Source organism: Mesoplodon densirostris, chromosome 18, assembly GCF_025265405.1.
Source record: "Mesoplodon densirostris isolate mMesDen1 chromosome 18, mMesDen1 primary haplotype, whole genome shotgun sequence".
In the NCBI taxonomy this organism is placed as follows: domain Eukaryota; kingdom Metazoa; phylum Chordata; class Mammalia; order Artiodactyla; family Ziphiidae; genus Mesoplodon; species Mesoplodon densirostris.
Genome location: NC_082678.1, coordinates 37,794,193 through 37,820,887, shown reverse-complemented (window position 1 = coordinate 37,820,887; position 26,695 = coordinate 37,794,193). Strand labels below are relative to the sequence as shown.

General features: G+C 46.2%; 1 protein-coding gene across 2 annotated transcripts in view; it reads right to left on the bottom strand.

The window, feature by feature from the left end:
* Window positions 1–24,858, bottom strand: part of FBXW10B (F-box and WD repeat domain containing 10B) — a 30,212-nt gene extending 5,354 nt beyond the window's left edge. The window contains exons 1-11 of one of the 2 annotated variants that reach the window (XM_060081419.1): window positions 24,229–24,858; window positions 22,108–22,284; window positions 20,643–20,846; window positions 20,414–20,541; window positions 19,598–19,720; window positions 16,164–16,273; window positions 14,337–14,537; window positions 7,058–7,179; window positions 3,243–3,391; window positions 2,112–2,254; window positions 432–590 (exon numbers count right to left, since the gene is read on the bottom strand). In XM_060081419.1, the coding sequence (XP_059937402.1) occupies window positions 432–590; window positions 2,112–2,254; window positions 3,243–3,391; window positions 7,058–7,179; window positions 14,337–14,537; window positions 16,164–16,273; window positions 19,598–19,720; window positions 20,414–20,541; window positions 20,643–20,846; window positions 22,108–22,284; window positions 24,229–24,730 (2,018 nt within the window). In that variant the 5' untranslated portion in view covers window positions 24,731–24,858. The remainder of the gene's footprint in view (window positions 1–431; window positions 591–2,111; window positions 2,255–3,242; window positions 3,392–7,057; window positions 7,180–14,336; window positions 14,538–16,163; window positions 16,274–19,597; window positions 19,721–20,413; window positions 20,542–20,642; window positions 20,847–22,107; window positions 22,285–24,228) is intronic. The other variant, XM_060081420.1, reaches the window with a different exon arrangement.
* Window positions 24,859–26,695: the final 1,837 nt, after the last annotated feature.

The following is a 26,695-nucleotide window of genomic DNA, read 5'->3' as shown; positions in this document are numbered from 1 at the left end:
GCTTTCTGTAAACTCATCTGCTCAGTTCTGCCCCACTGGACACTGAGCCGCCTGCCAGTGCCACTCCCACCCTCCTGCAAGTCTCTGCATCAGAAGCGAGACACAGAGAGCTGGGGAGCTCTCAGGCTGGACGTGGGATCAGGGGCTGCAGGCTGGCAGAACCTCAGTCCCCACGGCAGAGCTGTATCAAGCCCATTGCGTGATTGGATCAGACACCCAGAACGAATGAAGAGTAGTGTGGTCCCTGACTGCTAAGTTCTGTGTGAAGTCCCGTGAGTCCCCCATGAGCCTATTACTGCAGCCAAGACTGGAGGGGAGCACGGCCCACTCTCTCCTGCTGCCAGCAAATCCAGGGCCAGTGTCCCATAGGAGGAAAAAACATCATCCAAACAGAAATGCTCAGGGCTCTGACCTCCACACCTACCACCCACCTGTTGCCTTGAATAAAGAAGGACAGCACAGGATAACCTCTGCCATTGGCTTTCATCACCTTCAGACAGTTCCCATTTAGGAAATTGTAAATGCGGATCTTGCCATCTGCACAGGCACTGATGACCCGGAGGAAGAGAAGGGCCACGTGGAGAACCTCCCTGGAAGGGAACAGAGCAATGGGCAAGCTGTGTGGGTGTGTCTGGAGTTGGGGCATTTCAGGTACTGTTGGGAGGCAGGGGTCGTGACTGTCCTTGAAACGATGTTTGCCATCATTTTATGATTCTGGATGTAAACCATTAACCCTCAAGACACAGATGGAATCTCCCCCCCCCATTCTGTGTTATTTTTCCTGCAATTTGGTCACAGTGCCACAAGGTGGCAAAACAAAAAAGCTTAAGTCACAGATTCTTTTTTTTTTTGGTCTGATACAGAGATGACCATGCTTCTCTCTTACAATTTGATTCCTAGCTAATACTTCTCATGCTGAGAAGTATTTAACATTTTGAATCTTTCTAAGAGTAGCATTGTTATATAAAGAAAGAAAGAAAAAACAAGGGAAAATGATCATCTTTATAAGAAGCACCCCAGACCTGAGAGAGAGAACATACACATAAACGCCTATATCCCCCTCCACTGCCCACAAAGCCAGTCTGCCTGTTCAAGAGGTTCCTGTGAGGGTACAAGGAAATATAGGGCCATATTTCACTAAATAACTATGCCGTGATAGATCCTCCTGGAAGGCCCATTTACTCTTTCAATCGATTGGGACAGCACTTAGTTTCCTGGTATTTCTTATAATGCACTCAGGGGAAGAAGCATTATTCATGCAGTACAGGAGTGGCATAGAGCAGCCTGTAAAACCCATGACTGTGGCAGAACCATTAACTGACCACAATATCCTTTCAAATAAGCTTAGATGTGACCTCAGAGTACTTCTTTTTTTTTTTTGCGGTACGCGGGCCTCTCACTGTTGTGGCCTCTCCCATTGCGGAGCACAGGCTCCGGACGTGCAGGCTCAGCGACCATGGCTCACGGGCCCAGCCGCTCCGTGGCATGTGGGATCTTCCCAGACTGGGGCACGAACCCGTGTCCCCTGCATCGGCAGGCGGACTCTCAACCACTGCGCCACCAGAGAAGCCCTCAGAGTACTTCTTAATTGGCTCCAAGCAGCCACCACCACTAAACTGGGATTGGAAGTGTACAATGAAATCCATTTGCTGTCCTGGAATAGGATCAAGCCCGCAGGCTTTAAGGGAGCTCCTTCTTTAAGCCCTTGGTTATTTTTAAACCTTTGGCACTTGGATAATTTTAAGCTTTTGTGAACACGCAATTCCAAGATTTTAAGCTTACTGGAGCTGGCATTGTTTGGGGGACAGTTCTGCCAATATTCCTAAGTTTGGTAGGTAACAGATACAAATTTATCCCATGTGCCGTAAGTGTAAAGTTTCAATAACCTCTCAAAATCCACATTTAGTATTATTTCTTAAGAGAAATAAGAGAGAACAGGAGAGGGGGTGGTCGTAGTGGACGACACGCAGAAGAAGAGGGACCAGAGACGGACGAGGAGCAGAGTCAACAGAAGGTCAGCAGAGGGGACCGATCTGCCGAAGAGCGAAGTCTGGGCTCTGGCAGGAAACGGAGGGGGGCAGGAGCTGGGTCACGGCTTCCTTGGCACATACTTTGGATGCTTGAAGGCCATGAGGCACCGCTCATACTTTCCCACCATGCTCCAGGCCATCACCAGGCCGTCAGCGCTTCCTGACAGGAGATGCCACTGGTCGAAGCACAGACACTTCACAGCTCCCTCATGGCCGTTGAGCGTCTGCAAGAAAAGATGCCTCTGCTTTCAGCCCATCTTCAACTCAGACTGTGACTCCTCAAAGGCCACAACTGGAGGCTTCTTGAGGGGAATCCCAAAGCCACACTCCACCAATCCGTGGCCACCACCACTTAGCATTTATCTGAGCTGACCGCGCCTTTGCTCTAATGAGGCCGGCGGACTCCATGTCCCCTGCTCTCCGGAGCTCTCTCCCGAGTTAAGGAGGAAGGTGAGCAGGGAGAGGCCTTGCTCCCGGCGGGTCTGCGGCGGGGCCGGCCCCACCTTCCTAGAGTGCCAGAGAGGGCCACGATTTACCTTCCTCTGCTGCCAGAAGGGCAAGGCTCAGGTGTTCCGTCCCCAGCTCCTTGCCAGGACCCAGAGACAGCTGGGCTTCCCTGTGCCTGCAACTGCTGGGCAGACCACGGTGACAACATCACTGGTGGCAAGAGCCCGCCAGCCAGGCCAGTGCTTCTCACTGTGATCCTGTGTCCCGGCACAAATGACATCTCCCCACCACCCACTAGGGCCAGGGGGCTTCCAATTCAGCAAGAACGCTTTTTGTGTGTGAACAATCACTTTCTAGACAGCCAATGTTCTCTTCTCATGAGAGGAAGGAGGAAAACAGTTGTGGCTTTGTTCATTCCTATACCCCACACCAGAATCAGGCTGGAATGTTCCAGAAGAGGAGAAGGCACTTTACTCGTGCTGCTGTTAAAAGACCCCGAACCCATGTATCATGCGGAGTCAGAATGCAGCCTCCACCACCACCACCCACCCGTGACAACGTGGCTCACACGGGCCTTGACCTTCTACTGGCTCAGAATGGCCCCTTCTTGGGGGGCCTTCCCCTCCCCCTTTTCAGGACCACCCTCTTTAGGTGACTGTCACTCAATTGCTCTAGGGCAGTCTGGGGAGCTACCTGGAAGGGGACTGCCAGTGTCCTCCAGCCCTTCACCCCCAGTGCCCCGACCCCCCAGTCCCCAACCCTCACCTTTACCAGCTGGGCTGTGATGATGTGCCACACTTTGACCAGCCCTTTCTCACAGCTGCTCACGATGTATGTGTCATTGATCCTGGTGGCCAGGATGGGGTCTTTGTGTTTAAAGGTCTTCAGGCACTTTCCTGTCTCGATATCCCACGCTGAAAGGGAGGGGGAGAGAGGGGTAGGTGCACGGAGAGGGTGGCAGTGGGGCTCCACACCCCATCGCAGAAGCTACGACCAGCCGAGTCCATCGTGTCAGACCCCGGAAGCCTTCATCTGGCCCAGCAGCTCCAGAGGCTCACCCACAGTCCACGTACCTGCAACCCAGCGCTCCCCAAACACAGCCCTCAGGAGAGCCAGCAGTGCGTGGACCTTGGCTCTGACCCTGGAACTTAGCCTCGGGATCCAAGAGTCAGGCAGCTCATCTCTAAAAAGTCTCCTCAACTCTAATAAGCCTGAAAAATGCTTCCTATGGAGTGGATTTCAGGAAAATCACAGCAGACGTTCATGTCCTCATTCCTCCCGGATGCTGTCCTCCTGACCCACACCTTCTATCCCCCAAAGGAAAGAAAGCTGTCTCTCCTCATTTACATTTTAAAATATTTCTGAATCTGACTTTTGGATTGATTTTACTTTTGCAAGACTGTCACGGCTCAGGGCAGGTCTAATGCTGCTGCTACACAGACAGCGTCAGAGCCACTGTACCCCAAACTGTAAGTGTTGGGTGGGTATGTGTCCCTGGGTGGGTGAGAGAACCGAGCTTAAGGGAAGAAGCTGAAAGCAGGCACCACGAATTCAGGGGTGAGGGCATTAAAGCCCCTGAAGAACCTTCCTCCTTGGGTAACAGAACACGTAACCCAGGACCGGAGAGTAACCATAGCTGGCATCCACGCTGCGCCAGCTGTGAGCCAGGCACCACTCAAACTGCCTGACAGGCATTAACTCATCTTCACAAGGCAGAGCTATTACTATTCCTCACTGTACAGATGGGGAAACTGAGGCCCAGAGAGGTTCTGTAACCTGCTCGAGATCACACAGGTGGTGAGCAGATTGAGCTGCGATTCAAACCCAGGGAGTCTGGGTCCACAGGCCACGCTACTAACCATTAACCAGAACTATGTGAGTACACTTTTCTACACTTGTTTTTAAATATATATTGGCCCTTTTATCCAATTAGGAGTGGGAAAATTGAAAGATGAATTAAAGGAGTTATTGGTAAGGTGTCCTGACTTAAAGAATTTTTAAAGTGTGGGGGGTACCCTTCAGGTCTCTAATTGTCTCCTTTTTGTTCTATTTTGGTAACCCAGGAAGGTGGGAAGAGCCCAAGCAGGCTGGCTGGTAGCTGGGGCCAGGATTAGGGTGGAGTGAGAGATCTTCGGATGCTTTTTTCATTGTGTATTTTGCACGTTAATTTTGACTTTTAAAATACTGCATTAAAATAAGCAACTTGATTACTGAGGGTTTCTTTCTGTCCGCTTAAATTTTGCACCAGAGGTGAGGGCCTAACTCCCCTTGCCCTATAGCCCTGCTGGTGGCCCACAGGACTCTCTCAGCTGAGTGGGAGGTCATGTCCACCCTTCCATCTTCAGAGCCTCATCCTTCCTCCTTTCTGCTCCACCCCTCAAAGCAATCACGGCAATGAGACGCTCAGTCAGCTGGGGAGGGCAAAGAGGTAGGGAGTAAGGCTTCCCAGTCAGCTCTGAGCATCCGTGTGTGTCCCGCCAGCCCACTGTCCCTTTCCTGGCATTTTCCTCCGCCCACTCCTAACATGCTGTGGGTTCCTGAGGCCCTGGCTTCTCTTCTCTTTCACTCTTTCCTCCTGCTCTGCAAAGGAAACCTCACCCACACCCGGGGCTTCCACCTTTCACTGTACTTGGTTACCATCAAGCTGACCCATCTGGGGCTGCATCCACCTCCTGCTGCCCTCCCCCAGATGTCCGCGGTAATCCCACGCTCAATGTGTTAGCTTCCTATTTGCTGCTGTAACAGATTACCACCAGCTTCGTGTCTGAAAACAACAAACGGATTATCTTACAGACATTCTGCACGACTTCACAAGGCTAAAATCAAGGTGTCAGCAGGGCTGTGTTCGTTTATGGAGGCTCTGGGGGGTGGGCGGGGAGGAATCCATTTCCTTGCCTTTTCCACCTTCTAGGGTCACCCACATTCCTTGGCTCAGGACCCCCTTCCTCCTTCTTCAAAGCCAGCAACACGGTATCTCTCTGACCACTCTTCATAGTCATGACTCCCTTTGATCACAGGTAAGAAAATGTCTGTTTTTATGGATCCACGTGATTACCCATGGGCCCACACCAACAGCCCGGGAGCATCTCACCATTTTAAGGTCCTTAACTTCAGTGCATCTGCAAAGTCCCTTTTGCCATGCGAGGCACAGGAAGACACAGCCACTGGTGTCCGGGATTAGAACGTGACCATCTCTGGTTGGCCGTTCCCCTGCCTGCCACACTCAACGTGTCCAAAATGGAAGCCTTCACCCCCTCCTCCTTCCCTCCCCCACCCGACTCTTCCTCTGAAGCCCCGTTTCCATCAGCTGTACTTCCAGACACCCAGAGGCCTGCGTTATAAAGTCTGGCCTCACCCTTTGCCTTTCTCTCTCACTTTTCATCTCCAGCTAGTGTTGAAGTCTCGCCAGTTCTCCTTCTAGAAGTCTCCTTTCTCTTTGTACCATCTCGTGTAAACTCGCATCCATCTGATGTCTTCACACTTGCCTATTCTCGGATATTCTGAAGACATCACAGGTTCTCTAGACTGAGTAAGTACCTTAACTTGCCCCCTGTCCCCCAGAGTCACCACCTCTCCAAATCCTTCTTCCACGATATCACCAGAGCAATCTTTCTCGAATACACATTTCATCATATCAATCCTCAGCTTAAAACTCATCTACCGCCCCCCACGTCTTATAGAATAAAGTTCAATTTCCAACCACGACGCAGAAGGCCCTTGACAATCTGGCCCCAGACAAACGTATCCGCCTGATCTCCAACACCACACACTGAAGCCCAGCTGTACAGAGCAAAGGGAAATTCCCCAAATTCTTGTTTTCAATATTCTGTGATTTGCCTGAGGTGTTCCTTCTGCTTGGAATGCTCTACACTCTCCCTCTGTGTGTAGAACTACTCCTCAAGATCACACTCAAAGAGCACCCTGCCTGCAGTGCTTTCCCTTTTACTCTTATTTCTACGGCCCCTTAGTACTCCACAAGCTCACTGGAGCACACATTTTAGAGCCAGACAGCCCTGGGTTCAAATCCCCACCCAACTACTTAGCAGCTTTGATTTGGGGCAAGTTGTTTTTCTGAGTTGTGGATTCCTTATCTGCATCCATCCCATAGGATTCTTTTTTTTCTCTCTCCCTCTTTTTTTTCTCTTCTTTTTAAAATTGATTGTAATTTAAAATTACAGTCACCCCATAGGATTCTTGTGAGAGTTAAATAAGATAATGTATGCAAAGCACCTATCACAGTGCCTGTCTCAAGGTTAGTACTCAATGAATGGCAACTGTTATCATTCACATATTTACTATAATCCCCATTATATATTTCTACATGTGTCTCCATTAGAAGACCATGAGACTCTTGGGGAAATAAAAAGCCACTTCGGAAGGGCCATATCACAAGCGCTTTTTTCCTTACTGCCTAGCACAGCACCTGGCATTCAATCAATAGTTGTTGAGTGAATGGGTCAATGGATACATGGACGGTTGAAAGGATAAATGACCGCCCATAGAAATGAGCAAAACAAGTCCTTTGGCAACCCATGGATTTGGGGAAACTTCTTAGAGAGTTGGAGGTGTTTCTTTCTCACCTTTTACCTGGCAATCTTTTGCTCCAGATGCGAGCTTGTTCTTACACACATCCATGCAAGTGATAGTCCCCTGGTGGCCACTGAAGATGCGTACGCAAGCCCCACTGTTCAGATCCCAGTATCTGCAGGAATCAGGCCAAAAAAAATTAATAATAATAAGTTTTTGAGATTTTCTGAGGGCCCAAGGGATCAGACGGTATAGAGTTCAATAGGGAGTTGGAAGGCAGCAGAGTTTTATGAGTCCAAGGCCTGGATCTGAATCCCAGGTGCAGCACCTATTAGCTGTAACTTTGGGAAGGTTACTTAATTTCTGAGTAAGCTTCATTTCCCCATTGATAAAATGGAGATGATAATAATAGCAGTTAGGGGCTTCCCTGGTGGCGCAGTGGTTGAGAGTCCGCCTGCCGATGCAGGGGACATGGGTTCGTGCCCCGGTCCAGGAAGATCCCATATGCCGCGGAGCGGCTGGGCCCGTGAGCCATGGCTGCTGAGCCTGGGCGTCTGGAGCCTGTGCTCTGCAATGGGAGAGGCCACAACAGTGAGAGGCCCGCGTACCACCAAAAAAATAATAATAATAATAATAATAATAGCAGTTAGCTCACAGGGTTTCTGTGAAGAATTAAATACACTAATGTAGTGACTGTCAACCAGGGGTGATTTCTACCCCCAGGGGTGATTTCCATCCCGTGACAATGTCTGCAGGCATTTTTGGTTGTCACAAGTTGGTAGGGAGGTGCTATTGGTATCTAGCATGCAAGGTCCAAGGATGCTGCTAAACATCCTACAATTCACAGGATGACCCCCCACAGGGAGAATTTTCCAGCCCCAAACGTCAATGGTTCTGAGGTTGAGAAACTCTGCAATAATGCATGTAACACTAGAACAATGAGCAGTGTGTAGAAAATAATTGATAACTGTTAGCTGGTATTAGGTGGAAGGGCCCCTAGAATGGTCACCGGGCTCAGAATCCATGGCACTGATTCAGTGGTAGATCTGACCTTCAAACAAGAACACAACAATTGACCTGAGCCACAAGAATATTTTGTGTGCATTTCTAAAGCATATCTAAGAGATAACATGGGAATGTGTATGTCACACTGTTTTTTTGTTTGTATGTTTTTGTCTGTTTTTTGGCCACGCAGCTTGTGGGATCTTAGTTCCCTGACCAGGGACCGAACCCGCACCCTCAGCAGTGAAAGTACAGAGTCCTAATCCCTGAACCGCCAGGTAATTCCCAGAGTCACACTGTTTTTTAATACGCAAACCTGCCTGAGGTCTCTCAACTATCATTAATACTGACTTCCACTTCAGCCAAAGGCCTTTGTGACAGGACAAAGTATCGATATAATGTCAAGATGGTGGGCTCTGGAGCCAGGCTGCCTGAGGTCCAACCCCAGGTCCATCACTTACTAGCTGTGTGATCTCAAATAAGTTACTGAATCATTCTGTACCTCAGTTTCATCATCTGTAAATTGGGGATAATAATGGTACTTACCTCATAGTTATTATGAGACTTGGCACATAATAAATGATTAGTAAATGGGTTTTTTGGTTCTGTTTCTCTTTAGATTTGTTAGGCTTTTCCTTCTAATATTCCTAAAGGTTCTATGGCTTTACCTGCTCGTCAGAGCCTGCTCCGCACCCATAGTGCATTCAACAATGTCCCACTGGTCTGAAAAAAAAGCATGTTTTTTTAAAATTTATTTTTGGCTGCGTTGGGTCTTCATTGCTGCACGTAGGCTTTCTCTAGTTGCGGCAAGCGGGGGCTACTCTTCGTTGTGGTGTGCAGGCTTCTCGTTGCAGTGGCTTCTCTTGTTGCAGAGCACAGGCTCTAGGTGTGCGGGCTTCAGTAGTTGTGGCACATGGGCTCAGTAGCTGTGGCTCGCGGGCTGTAGAACGCAGGCTCAGTAGTGGCACACAGGCTTAATTGCTCCACGGAATTTGCCATCTTCCTGGACCAGGGCTCGAACCTATGTCCCCTGCATTGGCAGGCGGATTCTTAACCACTGTGCCACCAGGGAAGTCCCAAAAAGCCTGTTTTGAACTTCTGTCTCTAGCAACATGGCCAACCACACGTCCAGGTTGTTTTCGTAATTTATGCAGAAAAGGTATTGATATTTGAGAAACACTTTTAGAAAAATAGGAATGGAAGGGACTTCCTAGACTTAGCAAACTTATATAAGAAAGTCATAACGGCAGGCATTATGCTTAATGGAGAAAAAACAGATGTACTCCCTTCAAAAAGGGGAAAAAGATAAAGATGCCTTTCACAGCTACTGCTTAACTATAAGGCCAAGGCAAAGTTAGAATGAAAGAAAAAGAAAAAAGTGTAAGTATCAGAAAAGAAGATAATATATTGCCATTATTTCCAGTTGATAAGATCATCTACATGGAAAAACCAAACCAACATACATACTTTGAGGTTAGCAAGAGAGGTTAGCAAGGTTGCTGGATACAAGATCCACCTATAAAAATCAATACCATTTCTCAGTACCAGCAATAACCAACTTTAAAATATAAATGGAAATAAGATACCACTCAAAATAGCAATAAAATTATAAAGTTTACAAGTATTAAATAAGACTACACAAGACTTTTATAAAGAAAAAGTATTAAGTTCTAAGAAAGAACAAAGAAATGAATGTGTTGCCCAAATTGTTTATAAATTCAATGCAACTCCAATTGTAAGTCTAGTTAGATTTTTCAAGTCGGTAAACTTACCCTAAAACCTCAAAAAATATATACCATAGCTAAGTTATATAAAAAAAGGAAAGTGAAGTGTAAAACTTGCCCCACCATCACATATTAAAACTTTCCAACTGCATAGCTAAATACAAAACAAATCAAAAAATTTTAAAACAGGGTAGTCCCAGGACTCCCTGGCGGTCCAAAGGTTAAGACTTCACCTTCCAGTTCAGGGGGTACATGTTTGATCCCTGGTTAGGGAGCTAAGATCCCACATGTCTCGCAGCCAAAAAACCAAAACATAAAAAACAGAAGCAATATTGTAACAAATTCAATAAAGACTTTAAAAATGGTCCACATCAAAAACAACAACAACAACTTTAAAAAAATCTTTAAAACAAAACAAAACAGGGTAGTCCCAATCAGAATCCTAGCAAGTTATTTTGTGGATATTGAAAACTCATTCTAAAGTTTATAGGAAGAGGCATGAGACCCAGAATTGCCAAAACAATATTGAAGGAGGGGAATAATGTTGGAGAACTGACACTGCCCAACTTCAAGACTCACTACAAAGCTATAGTACTTAAGACAGTGTAGTATTGGTGAAAGAATAGACAAATAGATCAATGGAACAGAACAGAGAACCCAGAAACAGACCCATGTAAGTACAGTCAACTGATTGCAAAGGTAATACAATGGAGCAAAGAGAGTCTATCCAACAAATGGTTCTGGAACAACTGGACGTCCACATGAAAAAAAAAAAAGAATTTAGCCACAGACCTTACATCCTTCACGAAATTTAACTCAAAATGGATCATGGACTTAAACATAAAACACAAAACTATAATATTCTTAGACGATAACATGGGAGAAAACCACAACCTTGGGTATGGCAATGACTTTTAGATACAACACCAAAGGCATGACCCATGAAAGAAAGAACTGATAGACTGGACTCCATTAAAATTTAAAATAGCTACTCTGCAAAAGATAATGTCAAGAAAATCAGAAGACAAGGCACAGACTGGAAAAAAATATTTGCAAAAGACACATGTGATAAAGGACTGTTATCCAAAATACATAAAGAACTCTCAGAACTCAACAAAAAGAAAACAAACAACCAAAACAAAAACTGGGCAGAAGAGCTAAATAGACATTTATCCAAAGAAGACATACAAATGGCCAACAGGCACATGAAAAGATGCTCAACATCGCTAGTTATTAGAGAAATACAAGTCAAAACCACAATCAGGTATCACCTCACACCAGTCAGAATGGCCATCATCAAAAAGACTACAAGTAATAAATGCTGGAGAGGGTGTGGAGGACAGGGAACCTGCCTACACTGAACTTTTCCACAGTGCAGCCACTGTGGAAAACAGTATGGAAGTTCCTTTAAAAAAGCTAAAAATAGAGCTACCATATGATCCAACAATCCCGCTCCTGGGCATATATCTGGAAGAAATGAAAACTCTAATTCGAAAAGATACATGCACCCCAATGTTCATAGCAACACTATGATTGCCAAGTCATGGAAACAACCTAAGTGCCCACCAACAGACAACTGGCTTAAGATGATGTGGTATATATATATACAATGGACTATTACTCAGCCATGAGAAAGAACAAAATATTGCCATTTGCAGCAACATAGATGGACCTAGAGAATATACTTAGTGAAGTAAGTCAGATGGAGAAAGACAAATATTATATGATATCACTTACATGTGGAATCTAAAAAATAATAAAAATGAATCTATATACAAAACAGAAACAGACACACAGACATAGAAAACAAACTTATGGTTACCAAAGGGAAAAGGGAGGGTGGGAGGGATAAATTAGGAGTATGGGGCTAACAGATTCAAAGTACTAAACATAAAATACATATACAACAAGGAGTTACTGTATAGCACAGGGAACTATATTCAATATCTTGTAATAACCTATAATGGAAAATAATCTGAAATATATATATGTATGTATTTCAGCTTTACCATACACCTGAAACTAACACAATATTGTAAATCAAATATACTTCAATTTTTTTAATGGGCCAAAGATCTTAACAGACATCTCACCAAAGAAGACATCCCCAAAAGATACTCCACATCTCAGGTCATCAGGGAAATGCAAAAAAATAACAAGACACCACTACACACCTATCTGAATGGCCAAAATCCAGCACACTGACAACACCAAATGCTGGTGAGGATGTGAAGGAACAGGAGCTCTCATTGATTGTTGGTGGAAATGCAAAATGATGCAGCCACGTTGGAAGACAGTTGGCGATTTCTTACAAAATTAAACATACTTTACCATGTGATCCAGCAATTGTTCTCCTTGATATTTACCCTGAAAACTTATGTCCACACAAAAAACTTGTAAATGGATATTTATAGCAGCTTTACTCATAACAGCCAAAACTTAGAAGCAACCAAGATGTCCTTCAGTAGATGAATGAATAAATAAACTGTGGTCCATCCGCAAAGTGGAATATTATTCAGCATAAGGAAGAAATGAGCTATCAAGCTATGAAAGGACCCAGAGGAGCCTTAAATGCATATGACTAAGTGAAAGAAGCCAATCTGAAAAAGCTATGTATTGTATAATTCCAACTATATGACATTTTGGAAAAGGGAAAATTATGGAGCCAGTAAAAAGATCTATGGTTGTCAGGGGTTAGGGGAAAGCATGAATAGGCAGAGCATAGAGGATTTTTAGGGCAATGAAAATACTCTGTATGATACTATAATGATGAATACATGTCACTATATATTTGTCCAAATTCATAGAATGTACACCACCAAGCATGAACCCTAAGGTTTACTATGGACTTTAGGTGATAATGATGTGTCAATGCAGGTTCATCAAATGTAACAAATGTACCACTCTGATGGGGTATCTTGAGAATGGGGCAAAGGGTATATGGGAAACCTTTGTACCTTCCTCTCAATTTTGCTGTGAATCTAAAACTGCTCTATAAAAACTATCTTTTTTAAAAAGGCGGTTTTGATGCAAGAACAGAAAAACAAGCCAACAATACTGTGTTGTATGTTTGAAAGGTTCTGAGAGAGTAGATCTTGAAAGTTCTCATCACAAGAAAAAAAACTGTCACTATGTGTAGTGATGGATATAACTAAATTCACTGTGGTAATCATTTTGCAATATATGCATATATCAAATCATTATATCGTACACCTAAAACTAACACTTTATGTCAATTATACCTCAATAAAAAATAAAAAAACTCATGTACATGGGTACCAGGAGACACATCCAGGAATGTCTATGGCAGTTCTCTTTGAAAGAATAAAGAATTATAAACAATGCAAATATCCGCCAACAGAAGAGTACATAAATGAGCTATGATATATTCATCTAATAAAATACTGTATCTCAGTGAAAAATTAATTACTGCTACCTACATCTTACAAATGAATCTCAAAATCACAGTTCAGTGCAAGAATCAAGTACAGATGAACTTTTAAGATACAATTCCATTTATGTTAAGTTCAAGAATGGACAAAAGTAATTAATATATCGGCATATATATAAATAGGTAGCAAAACTATAAAGAAATACAAGGGAATAATTAGTATAAAATTTAGGATAACATTACCTCTGGTTGGGAGGAAGAAAGATGGAATAAGAGAAAGGCACAAAGGGGATTTAGGGAATGGTAACACCCTATTTCCTGGCCTGAGTAATGAGCACATGGGTGTTTATTATATTGTTTTAAAATATACAGGGCTTCCCTGGTGGCACAGTGGTTGAGAGTCCACCTGCCGATGCAGGGGACGCGGGTTCGTGCCCCGGTCCAGGAAGATCCCACGTGCCGCGGAGTGGCTGGGCCCGTGAGCCATGGCCACTGAGCCTGCGCATCCGGAGCCTGTGCTCCACAACAGGAGAGGCCGCAACAGTGAGAGGCCCACGTACCACAAAAAAAAAAAAAATATATATATATATATATATATATATATATATATATATTTAACACTATTTTGTTTCCATACCCACAAAAAACTACTTTCCCCTGAAGAAATCTATAAAAAGAAATATAAATTATGCCTTCACCTAAGAATGCTAAAGAAAATACTTTTTTTTTTTTTTTTTTTTTTTTTTTTTTTTTTTTTTTTTTTTGCTGTACGCGGGCCTCTCACTGCTGTGGCCTCTCCCGTTGCGGAGCACAGGCTCCGGACACACAGGCTCCGCGGCCATGGCTCGCGGGCCCAGCCGCTCCGCGGCATGTGGGATCTTCCGGGATCGGGGCACGAACCCGTGTCCCCTGCATCGGCAGGCGGACTCTCAACCACTGCGCCACCATGGAAGCCCCAGAAAATACTTTTTGAGTCACAGCCTTCAGCTAGAAAATAGATCTGATAATTGCTATACATCTATCTCATCCAAAGTTTAAACAATATACAAATTTTTGGTTTTTATCTTGCCAAAAAAAAGTGTATTATTCTAAAAGTCAGTGTAATTTAGGATAACTTTTGCATAAATACAAAAAGGTAAAAGTATGCATGCTCTTTCCACAAGCTGCATTTAGGCCTGGGCATGTTGGGGACCACAGCTTTCTTGGACCACTTACCTGATACTCAGGTCATAACTCCCGCTCAGGAGAAAGTTTTCCTCCTCACACAAGAAAAGGGTACGGACACTCCCAGTGTGGCCTTGGAACTTGATGGGTATCTGCTTTATTTGTATGATGTCCAGAAGCTGGATCTTCCGATTGGATGACACAGCTAACAAATCTCCCCCAGAATAGTGGATGACTCTGCTTCGGTCCCACCTGAGTTTCCAGAAAAGGGATGATCCATGGAAAGAAGAGTTACTGTCCTTCCTAGAACTCACTTAGCACAATGCCTTTCACCTGCAGCAATACTATAATGGAAAATCCAGGGCCTTCCAACAAGGGATATAGCAGAAGGCAAGGCCTAATGTTAACAGTCCCTGATGAATCCCCACCTCACACCATAACAAAAATCCATTTCAAATAGATTTAAAACCTAAACACAAAAGGCAAAACTATTTTAATAATTTCTGCTAATGTATGATAAATCATCAAGACACAGAACAGAGTATGCAGCATTTCCCACCTTATTTGACCATGGAAACCTTTTTTCATGGAAAACCTCAGAGGAACACACTTGGGAAGTCCTATACCCACTGCATGTCCCACTGTTGGTTTTTTGCTGTTTTTCTTTTTTCCCTTAACCAATAACCAGTGAGCATATATTAGGGGCAAAGTCCTGTGAAAATAGGTGCTAATGGGAAATACAAAGATAGATGAATAAGATATGAATGGACCTTGCCCTCAATGAGCTTACAGTCCAACAAAACAGGGTGAGTTGAATTAATTTTCCAATCATAAGATTATTAGCAAATAGATAAAATATGAACAGGATGACCAAATGATTTATTGTCCAAACTGAGATTTTTTTATTGTGAAAGGGGACACTATTGTTAATTGTTTGAGGACCACGGAGTAAAGTGGAATTGTTTCAGTAAACAGGGATATAAAGTCACTCTAAATATGAGGAGCAATTCCTGACGTTTTTGTCCTCATTCCATTTGTCCTATCTAGAGTTCAACCAGTCAACTTCTCTTCTGAAGAGCATGTATCACCATACTATCCATAAAATCTCAGCTCTGCCTTTTCCCATCTGCTCTGTCTTCCCCCTACTGGCTGGTCAAGAAGCAATTTGTTAGTAAGGTTCACAACCAAAAATAGAACAATGATGGCCTTCACAAAACTTTATGAATAAAGAGTGAAGTCCTAGGTCTAAAGTATGGCAGAAAGTTGCCTATTAAAGGGTCTTCTTATGGCATATTCAAATGATGCCACACTAGGTAGTTATCATAAATACCATTTTCATATTTAACATGGAAATACCTTCACAGTACCTTGCCAGAGTGGGTTACAGAACTATGTATAGCATAGCCCCATTTCTATTTAATATATGTATTTATAGAGCCAAAGAAAAAATTCTAGGGTAGACATCAATATTAATGGTAGTTATCTCTATGTGACAAGATTGTAGGAGAGCTTTCCTTTCCTCTATACATTTCCTGGCATATCATGGATTTTTTTTCCAGTAAGGATATATTACTTCTAAAATAAGAATTAAACAGTAAAGATATTTTTAAAAAAGATTTCATGCCTGTGAATTGTGCAAAAGCTTGTTGGTCAGTGTACAGAAAATTTATAAGGGGAGAGCGACCTCCACCCAATGCCAAGAATGGTGCAAAAATCAAGCACCTATTCTCCAAATGGGATCTCATGTGGGTTTGAGGCTGGGGCTTGAGGTGAGGAAGGACTGCCTTTCTAAGTGAGCAAAGGTCATGGGAGTCCTCAGATGCCCGTGTGGGTAGTTCAAGGATCCCTGGAGACCTGGACTCTGACCATAGTACCTACATGTCAGAGAGAATGCGGATGTTATAAGTGCCACAGAAGACATTCCTCTCCTCCATCTGCACCTGCTGAGTTTCCTGGTTCTGGTATGCGGTCCACAGGTCGTAGTCATTCTAACAAGGGAACACTTACAGTCAAAGGACGGCAGCAACCTGACCCCAGACACGCATCCCTGAGACTCTCCCCTGGTGAGGGTACAGGGGCCCAAGAGCTCCTCCTCTTCAGGCTGTGGCCACTGCTATGTGGTGATGGGGAGGGACCCGTGAGCAAAAGGAACCCCTGAGTGAGAAAATACTGAGTTGAAGGTCCTGATCCTTCTTCTACCTCTGATTCTGTGAACTTCCAATGCTGCTGATAGCACAACTTTTCCAAAAATGAGCTCACGACCAGGATGCACACAAAATAAAGTCACTGGTGCCCATTTCACAGAAGCCGGGGTTTCGAGTTCCTGTTGTCTGTGCACGAGACAGTACAGAGCGTACTCGTGGGAACTCAAGTCACATGTGAAATTCCTGTTGCACGCTCTACGCACTTGTGTGTCAAAGATTTCATACATCTGCAACCTTCATTTCTCCTTACAGCTGCATTACAAAGTACATCACTTGCCCCACAAAGTATTCTCACCATTTTACAGATGATGCATCTGAGCCTCAGAGAGGGGAAATCAATTTTATCAAGTCTCAACAGGGGTGTTCCCCATCCCTTTCCAACATTCCTCCCTCCTTCCCTTCCTTCCTTCCCTCCTTCCGTCCTCCCTCCCTCCTTCCCTCCTCCCTTCCCTTCCCTCCTTCATTCCCTCCTTCCCTCCCTCCCTCCTTCCTTCTCTCCTTCCTTCCCTCCCTCCTTCCCTCCTTCCTTCTTCCCTCCTTCCCTCCTTCCTTCCTCCCTCCCCACTCCCTCCCTTCATCATACACTTTCTGAGTAGCTATGGCCCTCCAGGGATGCTAAATTCTGGTATAGATGATTCAACTGGAATTCCAGTTCCAGTCTTCTTCCCAGCCTCATTTTCTTCAACCTCAAAAAGCAGGAAATAGCAATCACACTAACAGGAAACCAATAAGACAAGGTGAGTTTATGATGACAGCAAAGAGGACCACAGTACAACGTTTGTGTCTGGGAACCTGTCTTCCTTCCCAACCTCAGCCTTCTCTTCCATGCCCGTCCACTCTTCCTCAGCCCATCCTCCTTCTCAATCTTTCACCAGGTCCTGTCGTCCACAAAGAAGTGTCTCCCCAGAAGAATCCATCAGCCTGCTTCCCCTCGTGTGTTCAGGCAGCTCTGATATCCTGCCTTGAATTAAACGAGGCTTCCCTGGCTCCTCACAGCCCAGGCTGGGATTCCTTGGCTCTCGCTCACCCACTGAGCTTTGAGAGCCTGGAGGCTACTCGGTGGAGTTGATGGGGTGAAAAAGATCTGGGTTCGAATCCCAGCTCTGCCATGACCAGCCAGGAGACCTTGGGTAAGTATTCTAAGAGCACAGCCTCATTTCCACACCCACACACTGGGAGCAACACTGTCCACCCGACGCATCGTGAGGCTCAAGTAGATCAAGAAGATCACAGAAATCAAGCCCAGGCAGTACCCGCTGTAGCCACACACACCCCCGAAGCACTCACCACTCGCCTCCGTCTCTTCCCAGCAGCCCCCTCACTGCTCAGTCCCACTGCTTCCCTACCGGTCTCCATATCTTTACCTGTTTCTCTTTCTTTTCTTAAATTAATTATACATTTCTAAGCATCAAACACTGTCTGGGTAGTCCTTTTTTGTCTGGCAATTACTAGCTACATCACCTAAGGAAGAAGGGTGTTGGCTGTGTTACACTTAACAGAGCGACGGGCTTGGAAAGAGCGGGTCAGCCTTGAACTTATGTCTCTTTCCCTCCAGTGGAGGCCTGACACTCTGTTTCTTCATCTATAAAATGAGCGGAGGGGCCAACTCAAAGATTTCAACAATTGCAGGCCCACAAATGTGTTTTCTTGGGCCCAAGTAGTTTTGGGTTTTTTTTAAATGCTTTTAATTGGCTGCCAGTGTTAAAGAAAAGAAGGGGCTGTGCCATGATAATTCAGATTTCTCACTTCCCTTGAAAGCTCAGGCGGCCTGGGAAGCCGGGGTGCACAGTCTCCCATGGCAATGCTCAGCTGGACCTGAGTAGTGACTGGACCCCCCAGAGTCACCATGGTCCCATCATCCTGCTGCCCTCCCCGCCCCCCCTCCCTCCTTTGTGTGACCAGAACGGCCTCTACAGACATAAGAACTGGACCCTTCTCTTTCTCAACTTCTAATTGAAACTGAACAGTCTTCCTATGGAAAGCTACAGTCTGACCACCCTTGTTAAGAATCCTTTTGGGGCCCATTGAATAGATTTCAAAATAGAAGGCCCTTGAGCAGAGAGGAGGGGGCAAGAGTCCACTGGTCTGGTGAACGACCACCACGGCTGAGTGGGCAGAACCCGGAGCTCAGAGTCTTCCATCTGAGACACGATACTTTTTTTGTTAGTGCCCGAGGTTTTGTAGAGAGGTCTGAGACTAAGTAACGCTCTCCTCCGTCCTAGAACCAGAATGAACCTGGAAGTGAGAGGTCGGAAAGCTTAATTCATTCAGGACCCTGGACGTTTGGGGATGGCCCTAGCCCTGCCCTCATGTCCTCAATCCCGAGCGACAGACCCCCCTGCAGCCTCTCAATGCAGGGACAGAGGTGGTGAGGAAAACCCCAGTGATCCTGACATTGCTCCTGGCTCTGAGCTCCCCGCTAGATGACAGATGCCATGGACACAGGACCTGACGTGGGAGCTGCAGTCAGGAAGAATCCTGAGAAGACATCCAAATCAGCCCCCTCATTTAACAGAAGAGGTAGTTAAGGCTTGAGAGAAAGTCACTCGCTTAAGGACACACAGCACCCAACTGTGGTCTCCCTTAGGGAATGTTGCCTCCCATACCCTATCCATATGCTCTATCCTACATCCTCCCATATCCGACATCCATATGCTCTATCCTACACCCTCCCATATCCTACATTCATATGCCCCATCCTACATCTCCCATATCCTACATCCATATGCTCTATGCTACATCCTCCCATATCCAACATCCATATGCTCTATCCTACACCCTCCCATACCTTACATCCATATGCTCTAACCCACACCCTCCCATACCCTACATTCATATGCCCCATCCTACATCTCCCATATCCTACATCCATATGCTCTATGCTACATCCTCCCATATCCAACATCCATATGCTCTATCCTACACCCTCCCATACCTTACATCCATATGCTCTAACCCACACCCTCCCATACCCTACATTCATATGCCCCATCCTACATCTCCCATATCCTACATCCATATGTGAGGGCCGAGTCTGGACTTCGGCCTTCAATGGCCAGTTGGAAAGGACGCCCACAGTCGCTTGGCCCAAGTGCCATCAGAACCCACCTTCGTTCTCAGTTTCCATTTCTGATTTTTCACACATAGGTGCTTCCCGTCATCTGCCATCTTAGGAACTGGGACAGTAATCTTGTTGGCGTAATTAGGGTCTATTCCCCTGGTGTAGGACCCCTGGGGGAAAAGAACCGAAAATGGCTACTCTTACTTCTTGCACTCCAAGAGGAGGGGAAAAACCAGTGCTTGGCAAGATCTGAAAGATGGGTAAGTTCTGTGCAAGGAAGGCCTGGGCCTGGCCAGCTAGGCCAGTGGTGCGTGTAGACTGGCTGAAGGAGAGTAACGCCCACCAAACATCCGGAGAGGGACCAGCGAGGATGGTGGGCGGTTCCCAGATTCCAGCATGTCCCCTGGCTGAAGGTCTCCTCTCCCTCTGCTGGGAAAAATCCAAGCTACCAGGAACCCATGATTTAGGGTCAGGCTTCTGGCAAGAAACAGAAGTATAAATGCCAGAGGTGGTTACTATCCAGGGAAAACTGCATTTTAACCTAAAAAAATACTTTGTGGCTCTGTAAACATCTGTGTACATGAAGCTTTCTTATATTGCACAAGCTGCAATATGGCTCCCTGGGGAAAGTTCCCTGCTCTGTGAGGCTCTGGAAAGGCTCTGCCTCTGTCTTCCCAAGAGGTTTCTATACGTGTCATCCCTGCTAGATGCACCAACAAGGGGAGAGTAAATGGGGATATCGGGAGTCCGGACAAAAAGGCAGTTGAGGAAGCAGCAGGAGGCCAGCTCAGGGTCTACCGCAGACAGAAAGGCTGGTGCAGACATGAGGCTGGTCTACAGCTGTCCCCTCCCAAAGAAAGTACCTGCAGTAAGGTGATCTGGTGCTGGATGAAAGCGTGCATGGACAGGTCGGTCTTGACCTGCTGCACCAGCACTGCCCAGTGCTGGCTCACGAACACACACCTCTTCAGGCTGTTCTTATCCAGCATACCTGGAAAACAAGAGGTGGACCTGGGGACCTCCCAAGTGCGCTGCAATGGTGGCAGGCGGGGAGGGGGGGTCTTGATAAATCCCCCAACAGACCCCGCGTACTGAGGATATACTTGGAGAGATGGACCGGCAGGTGAAGGATGAAGTCGCGGTATCTGCTGACCCCAGAAGACAGCTCTCTGACGGCCTCCAGATCCACCAGCACATCGGCAGCGGGGGCCGAGCCTGCTGTGGACACGCTTGCTTTCTCAGAAGACAGCCTATTCATCTCGGAAGTATACTGGAGTGAACTCTTCCACTGTCCTTCTAGAGGAAAGCCAGAGAAGGGGGCACGGTTGGGACGTCTTTGGGGTGACTCCGGGCCGAGAGCAAGTCCTTGACAAAAGCTGTCCCCCAAAACAGAGCTCATCAGGGTCTACCCTGAGGCCACCAGGGTTTGGTCATTTCTTCTGCCAAAATGAAAATAGAGCTTCCCCAACCAAACGCACAAGCAGTTTTCAACGTTCCCAGCTCAAGTCGATGTCTGTGGCATCAAAACTGCCCTGCTGGTGAAATGGCATGGTGTCTGGAGTTTCCTCTAAATGAGCCCAACAAGAAAAAGTCTCAATTTCAAAAGAGGGGGATGGAGGAAATAAGATTGGTAAAATGGTGATAATTGTTGAGGCTGGATGATGGTTATGTGGGTAATGATTACACTATTCTACCTACTTTTTTTTTTTTTTTTCTTTTTTTTGCGGTATGCGGGCCTCTCACTGTTGTGGCCTCTCCCGTTGCGGAGCACAGGCTCCGGATGCGCAGGCCCAGCGGCCATGGCTCACGGGCCCAGCCGCTCCGCGGCACATGGGATCCTCCCAGATCGGGGCACGAACCCGTATCCCCTGCATCAGCAGGCGGACTCTCAACCACTGCGCCACCAGGGAGGCCCTCTACCTACTTTTGAAACTTGAAAATTTCTGTATAAAAAGCGTTTCTGAATCTATGTTTTGTGTTTCCCGTAATTATTCCGTGTATATGTCTTGCTTCAAAAACCAAGTGAGGACAGCCTTAAGGTCAGGGCCCAATTCCCCACTGCTTTTGTTTCCACCTCAAGACTGAATCCAATGCTGAAAAAATAGCTCCTGGTGGGTTGGATTCTGGAGGTGCCCCTCCCCATATCCCCACACACCAGAGGTCAGGGGCTAGACCGAGAGATTCCGGCCTGGGGCAGAAGGGGACTTAAGGTCACACTGACTGATTTTATTTTATCTTTTGGCCACGCCCCACATTATGTGTGATCTTAGCTCCCCAACCAGGGATCGAACCCACACCCCCTGCAGGGGAAGCACAGAGTCTTAACCACTGGACTGCCAGGGAAGTCCCACACTGACTGATTTTAATCCTTGTTTCTCCCCTTACCAGATGTGGGATTAAATGAGGGAATAAATTTCACAGAGCCCAATCCACTTTGTAGGTGACAAGTGAATGTTAGTTGCCCAACTCTGTCCTCCCTAGATACGGCTGCCCTACCAGCCCCTCCATCTCCACAGGACTCCCTCCCCATCGGCTTTCTTCCTACCAGCGGACTTACCAGTAGTGGCTGCTCCCCACCACACATTTTCGTGCAAGCTTGCTTCTCCTGTAGTTTTGGACAACGGGAAGGATGTGTGCCCGGGTCTGGCTGCCCAGCAGACTTGTGAGGTCTCGCACGGGGCCGTGTGGGCTTTCTCAGGGACGAAAAACAAATCCTTGGAGTCTGGGTTGTTCCCTGAAAAACAAAAGGCCAAGATGAGTGGCTCTTTAGGCAGGTGTGTGGAGAGGAAGTGGTAGAGAGAGATGGTTTTATTTCTACTGGCTTCTTTTTAATCAACACAAAACGGACCAGGCCAGTTATGTCTGTTTTTATTTGGGACCTCTGAGTTTCTACGTAAAAATCACAGAAAGCCTCTGTTAGCCTTTGCCAGCCCACCTGCACTGCAAACTTCATCAGAGCTCTATATACATGAGGACAGAGAGAGAATGAGAGGGAGAGAGGGAGGGAAAGAGGAAGAAAGAGAGTGAGGAGCTGGAAGAGGGACTGCTTTTCTGAAGCTTTTGCGTTATGTTCTTCAATGATATGAATAAATGCCCTTGAGTCAAATTAGAAAATTCAATTTTTTTTCTTTCTTTTTGGCCGCACCATGCAGCATGCAGAACTTCCCCCAGCAGGGATCGAACCAATGCCCCCTGCAGTAGAAGCACAGAGTCTTAACCACTGGATGACCAGGGAAGTCCTAGAAAATTTAATTTTTAAGAGAGAAGCTCCCCTAGGAAAAGGGGAAGGTTGCCACAACCTGTAACTGGACTTACACAACTTTTAATACAAGGAGCTGATTCCTGCGGTGGGTGAGGACCTGTGTGTACAGATGAGGCTACTCGAGACCTGCCACCCCTGTCCAGGGGCCAGCATTGCCCACGGGAGATGATCAGGATGGGGGGCCTGGTTTTCAACCCCCCGACTGGGTGACCACGGCCGAATCACTGAGATTCCCTGAACTTCGACTTCCTTACCTATACAATGAAGGAGCTGGACTGATCAATCTCTAATCTAACTTATGGGATCCTCTGATTTTCTCCACCACTTCTTCATTCCAGGTGACTATTCTTTTACTTCCTGGATACACAAAAAAAATCAAGGGCATATAACGGGATCTAACTGCCCCCAAGGCCACGTAGCTTTAAACTTTCCTGGGATTCTATGAGTCTGCCAACAGGACCACAAACCAGGTCTCGTGGACAACAGGAATTCCCCGCCCTCAAGAGCTCAACCTCTGAACCCCTCCATCTGACGCCCTCTCCCAGCCTTGTCCCAGTCTGCTAATCCTCTGCTTCTCGTACTGGACCCCCTGCAACCCCCAGTCCCTTGCCTCCTTTCTGGTTGCTTTTGCTGCCCCAGTCCAGCCGGCCAAACATTTCCAAGACCTTGTCACCGACACCCTAGACCACCGGCTCTCAATGTGAGGTCACCAGACCAGCATCAGCATCTGCTGGGAACTTGTTAGAAATACAGACGCGTGGCCCACATCACACCCACTGGGTCAGGACCTTCCGGGGAGGACCCCGGCCACCTGGGTTTTAATAAGCCCTCCCAGTGATTCTGATACAAGCAACGATTGAGAACGCCTACCCCAGCCTTATTTGGCCCTTCCACTACCTCCAGCCTTGGATAAACTCCAAGTCAAGGTTGGATTTTATGTGCAAGCAAGGGATACAGTGGGATGAATGAAGGAAAGCCCTAGGTTTTGGCCTCTTGGCCTAGTTTCCGTGCAGTGCAAACTGAAGGGCAACACAACTCAGTAGCACTCCCCTTACCTCCTTCTCAAACCCGCTTCAATCCCTAACCCGCTAAAGCAGGAACCGCCCCAGCATTAAGTAGCAGAGGCGCAGACCAGCCACTTCTGGGCCTAAGGGATGCAGAAATCCCTTTGAAACGCCTGACAGTTGAAAGTTCCTTCTGCATTTGTCCTTTTACAATTTTCTAGAAGGAAGTCACATTCAGCAGCTTCTCCTTTGGTCAACAGGATCGGGTGTCAGGACAAAGCGCTCTGTTCTGCAATCTGGAAGATCCCCATCTACCTAAGCTTGTCCATACCTCCCACTCCTTGACGGGCTCCTGAAGTCTGGCCTCCTGGTCTCTGGGGACCCTTAGGTCTCTACCTGTGGCCTCGCTCACCTGAGGCATCGTTCCGCCCTCTCAGAAACAGGACTCTGATGACATCAACAGCAGTGAGAAGTAACTCGGGGTCGCACATCTGCAGCAGCAAGAGTGTGTAATTCGCCTTCGTCCGGTAGCTGCTGTTCCCAAACCAGTACAAAATCTCCCTCATCTTCTGTTCCACCGTCTTGTCCAGCATTCGGTTCAAGGAGGACTTGACGATTTTCCCCTCCTTGCTGAGGTTGACCCGGGACCTGTGGTAGATAAAATCCTTCCCCTGCGTGGTCTGAAGGATATTTTGAAAATAGTGTAACAAATACAAGCTATCCAGCTGCTGCAGGATGCTGACCAGAAACCTCCTCTGGGACATCTTGCTCACCCTTCGGAACCACTCTTTGGTGGAGAAGATCTTCCAGGCCAGGACACACGTCTCACACTTCTGGCACATGGGGACAGAATTGTTCCCCTTCTCACATCGAAAATAAGGGACATTCTTCAGCCTCGATTCCATGTTTTCCATGGTCCCGAGATGACCAGCTCATTTTATCCTTGCCGGTTGTCAACTGCACCAAACCCCAGAGGAACAGGAGAGGCTGATAAGTATCCCAATGGAGCCTTTTCAAATGTGAACATCTCCCAAAGAAAAAGGAAACTGCTGCAGTGGGCAGAAAGCTGCTCTCCCCAGAAACTGCCAGTTGACTCTGGGTTTCCGTACTGACCTCCTAGGAAACATGCCTTTACCGTAAATCTCCTAAGCCTGGCGCTGCTCAGGGGGAGGCAGTTGCTGTATATTCTGAAAGAGCTGGTCATGTCGTTTCTAGAACAACAGGAAGAGAGGTAGTCAAATTTAAATAATGTACGGACCCCTTTCAAAGGGGGAAAAAAATATTGTGGAGCCTGGTGTTGAGCTTCCATTGTTGCTGTCCGTGAGTGACTTTTAAATATTTGTGAATATGAAATCAGATGGAAACGTCTGTGTATGGCTGTTTGGTTAGACTGATCTTGAATACGTTTACAGTCATCTTCTTAACTCATCATCAAAGTGAAAACACAAATGTTTAATATATATTTGTTACTTAACTGCTTCAGAAGGTAAACCAGAAACCTCTGCAGGGAAAACTCCCTAGTGGAAAAAAATGTCTGTGGGCCTGAGAATATATTTGGGGACTTGCAGCCTCAATCACACACCAACCCAGGTATCTGGAGGAAGCACAGCTGAGCGGAGTGTGGGGTCTGGGGTCAGACTCCTGGGTTTGGACCCCAGCCCAGCTGCTCACTAGCTCTGTGAACACGGGCACATTACTTAACCCTTTATGCTTCAGTCTCCTCACCTGTAAAATGGAAACAACAGTAGTTCCTACTTCAGAGGCAGTGTGAGGATGAAATGGGGTATTATATGCAAAGCACTTAGAAGACTGCCTGGTGCATATTCAGCCCTCAATAAATGCTAACTACCGTCCTATTGTCATCAGTATTATGGTCATTGGGATCATTATTCTGGGCAGCCAGATAATCAATGTCCACTATGATGTTTATACATGCGTATGTACAGACATTGAGATGCATGGGAAGAAACAGTACGTGTGGAGCTTTTAAAAGAAAAATGACATGACAATGACTTACCTGTTTCATGAGATCATTACCATTTAGCACTGGCTTGTGATCCACTCAGAAGTGGTGCCTTGGGCCATTACAGCCAAACATGTGAGCACACACGGCCCTCGGGGCCCCCAAAAGATGGTCAGTGATGACCCAGAAGGAGACCAGGGGCTCACTGAGATTTCCAAAACTTTTTAGTAACAAAAGCCTGTTTGCAAATTATATCTTATGTAAAAACGCAACATGCCACGTAGACATAGTGATAGTCTATTAGTACAAATTTATAAGTTCAAAAGTTGACTTGTTAGCAGCGCAGTTGTTGAGAGCAAGGGGGCTATTCTGAAGACAAAACCTTGACACCTGAGGCCAAAGATGACAGACATTGTCTTACACCAGCTTCAGACTCCACACAATTTAAATTAGCAGCAGCTCCAGAGAACCCAGTCCACAGAAAACAGCTTGAAAATCACTCCTAAATGCTGACATACTCAGAATGAAGTGTCTACAAATAATTTTCAAAAGGTCTGAGAAAAATATGCACACACACATACACATTACACACATATTCAGTGTGTGTATGTGTATACACAGAGAGAAAGAGAGCCCAAATGCAACAAACTGCTCATAATCAGTGAATGTGGGTGAAGAGCACATGAGTGTTCATCATTCTATTCTTTCAGCTTTTCACAGGTTTGAAATTTTTCAAAATAACTCATAAAGCTATACTGCTAAATTAGGAAAAATGACTGTAATAGACTACTACCTAACCATAGCCCCTCAGCTCACCACCGCAGCCAAAATGGCCTTGCAAACGTAGGACAACCCAGAAAAGAGTTTTGAGGACACACTGAGACAACTCTACTTCAGGTGGGACCAGGTTCACACA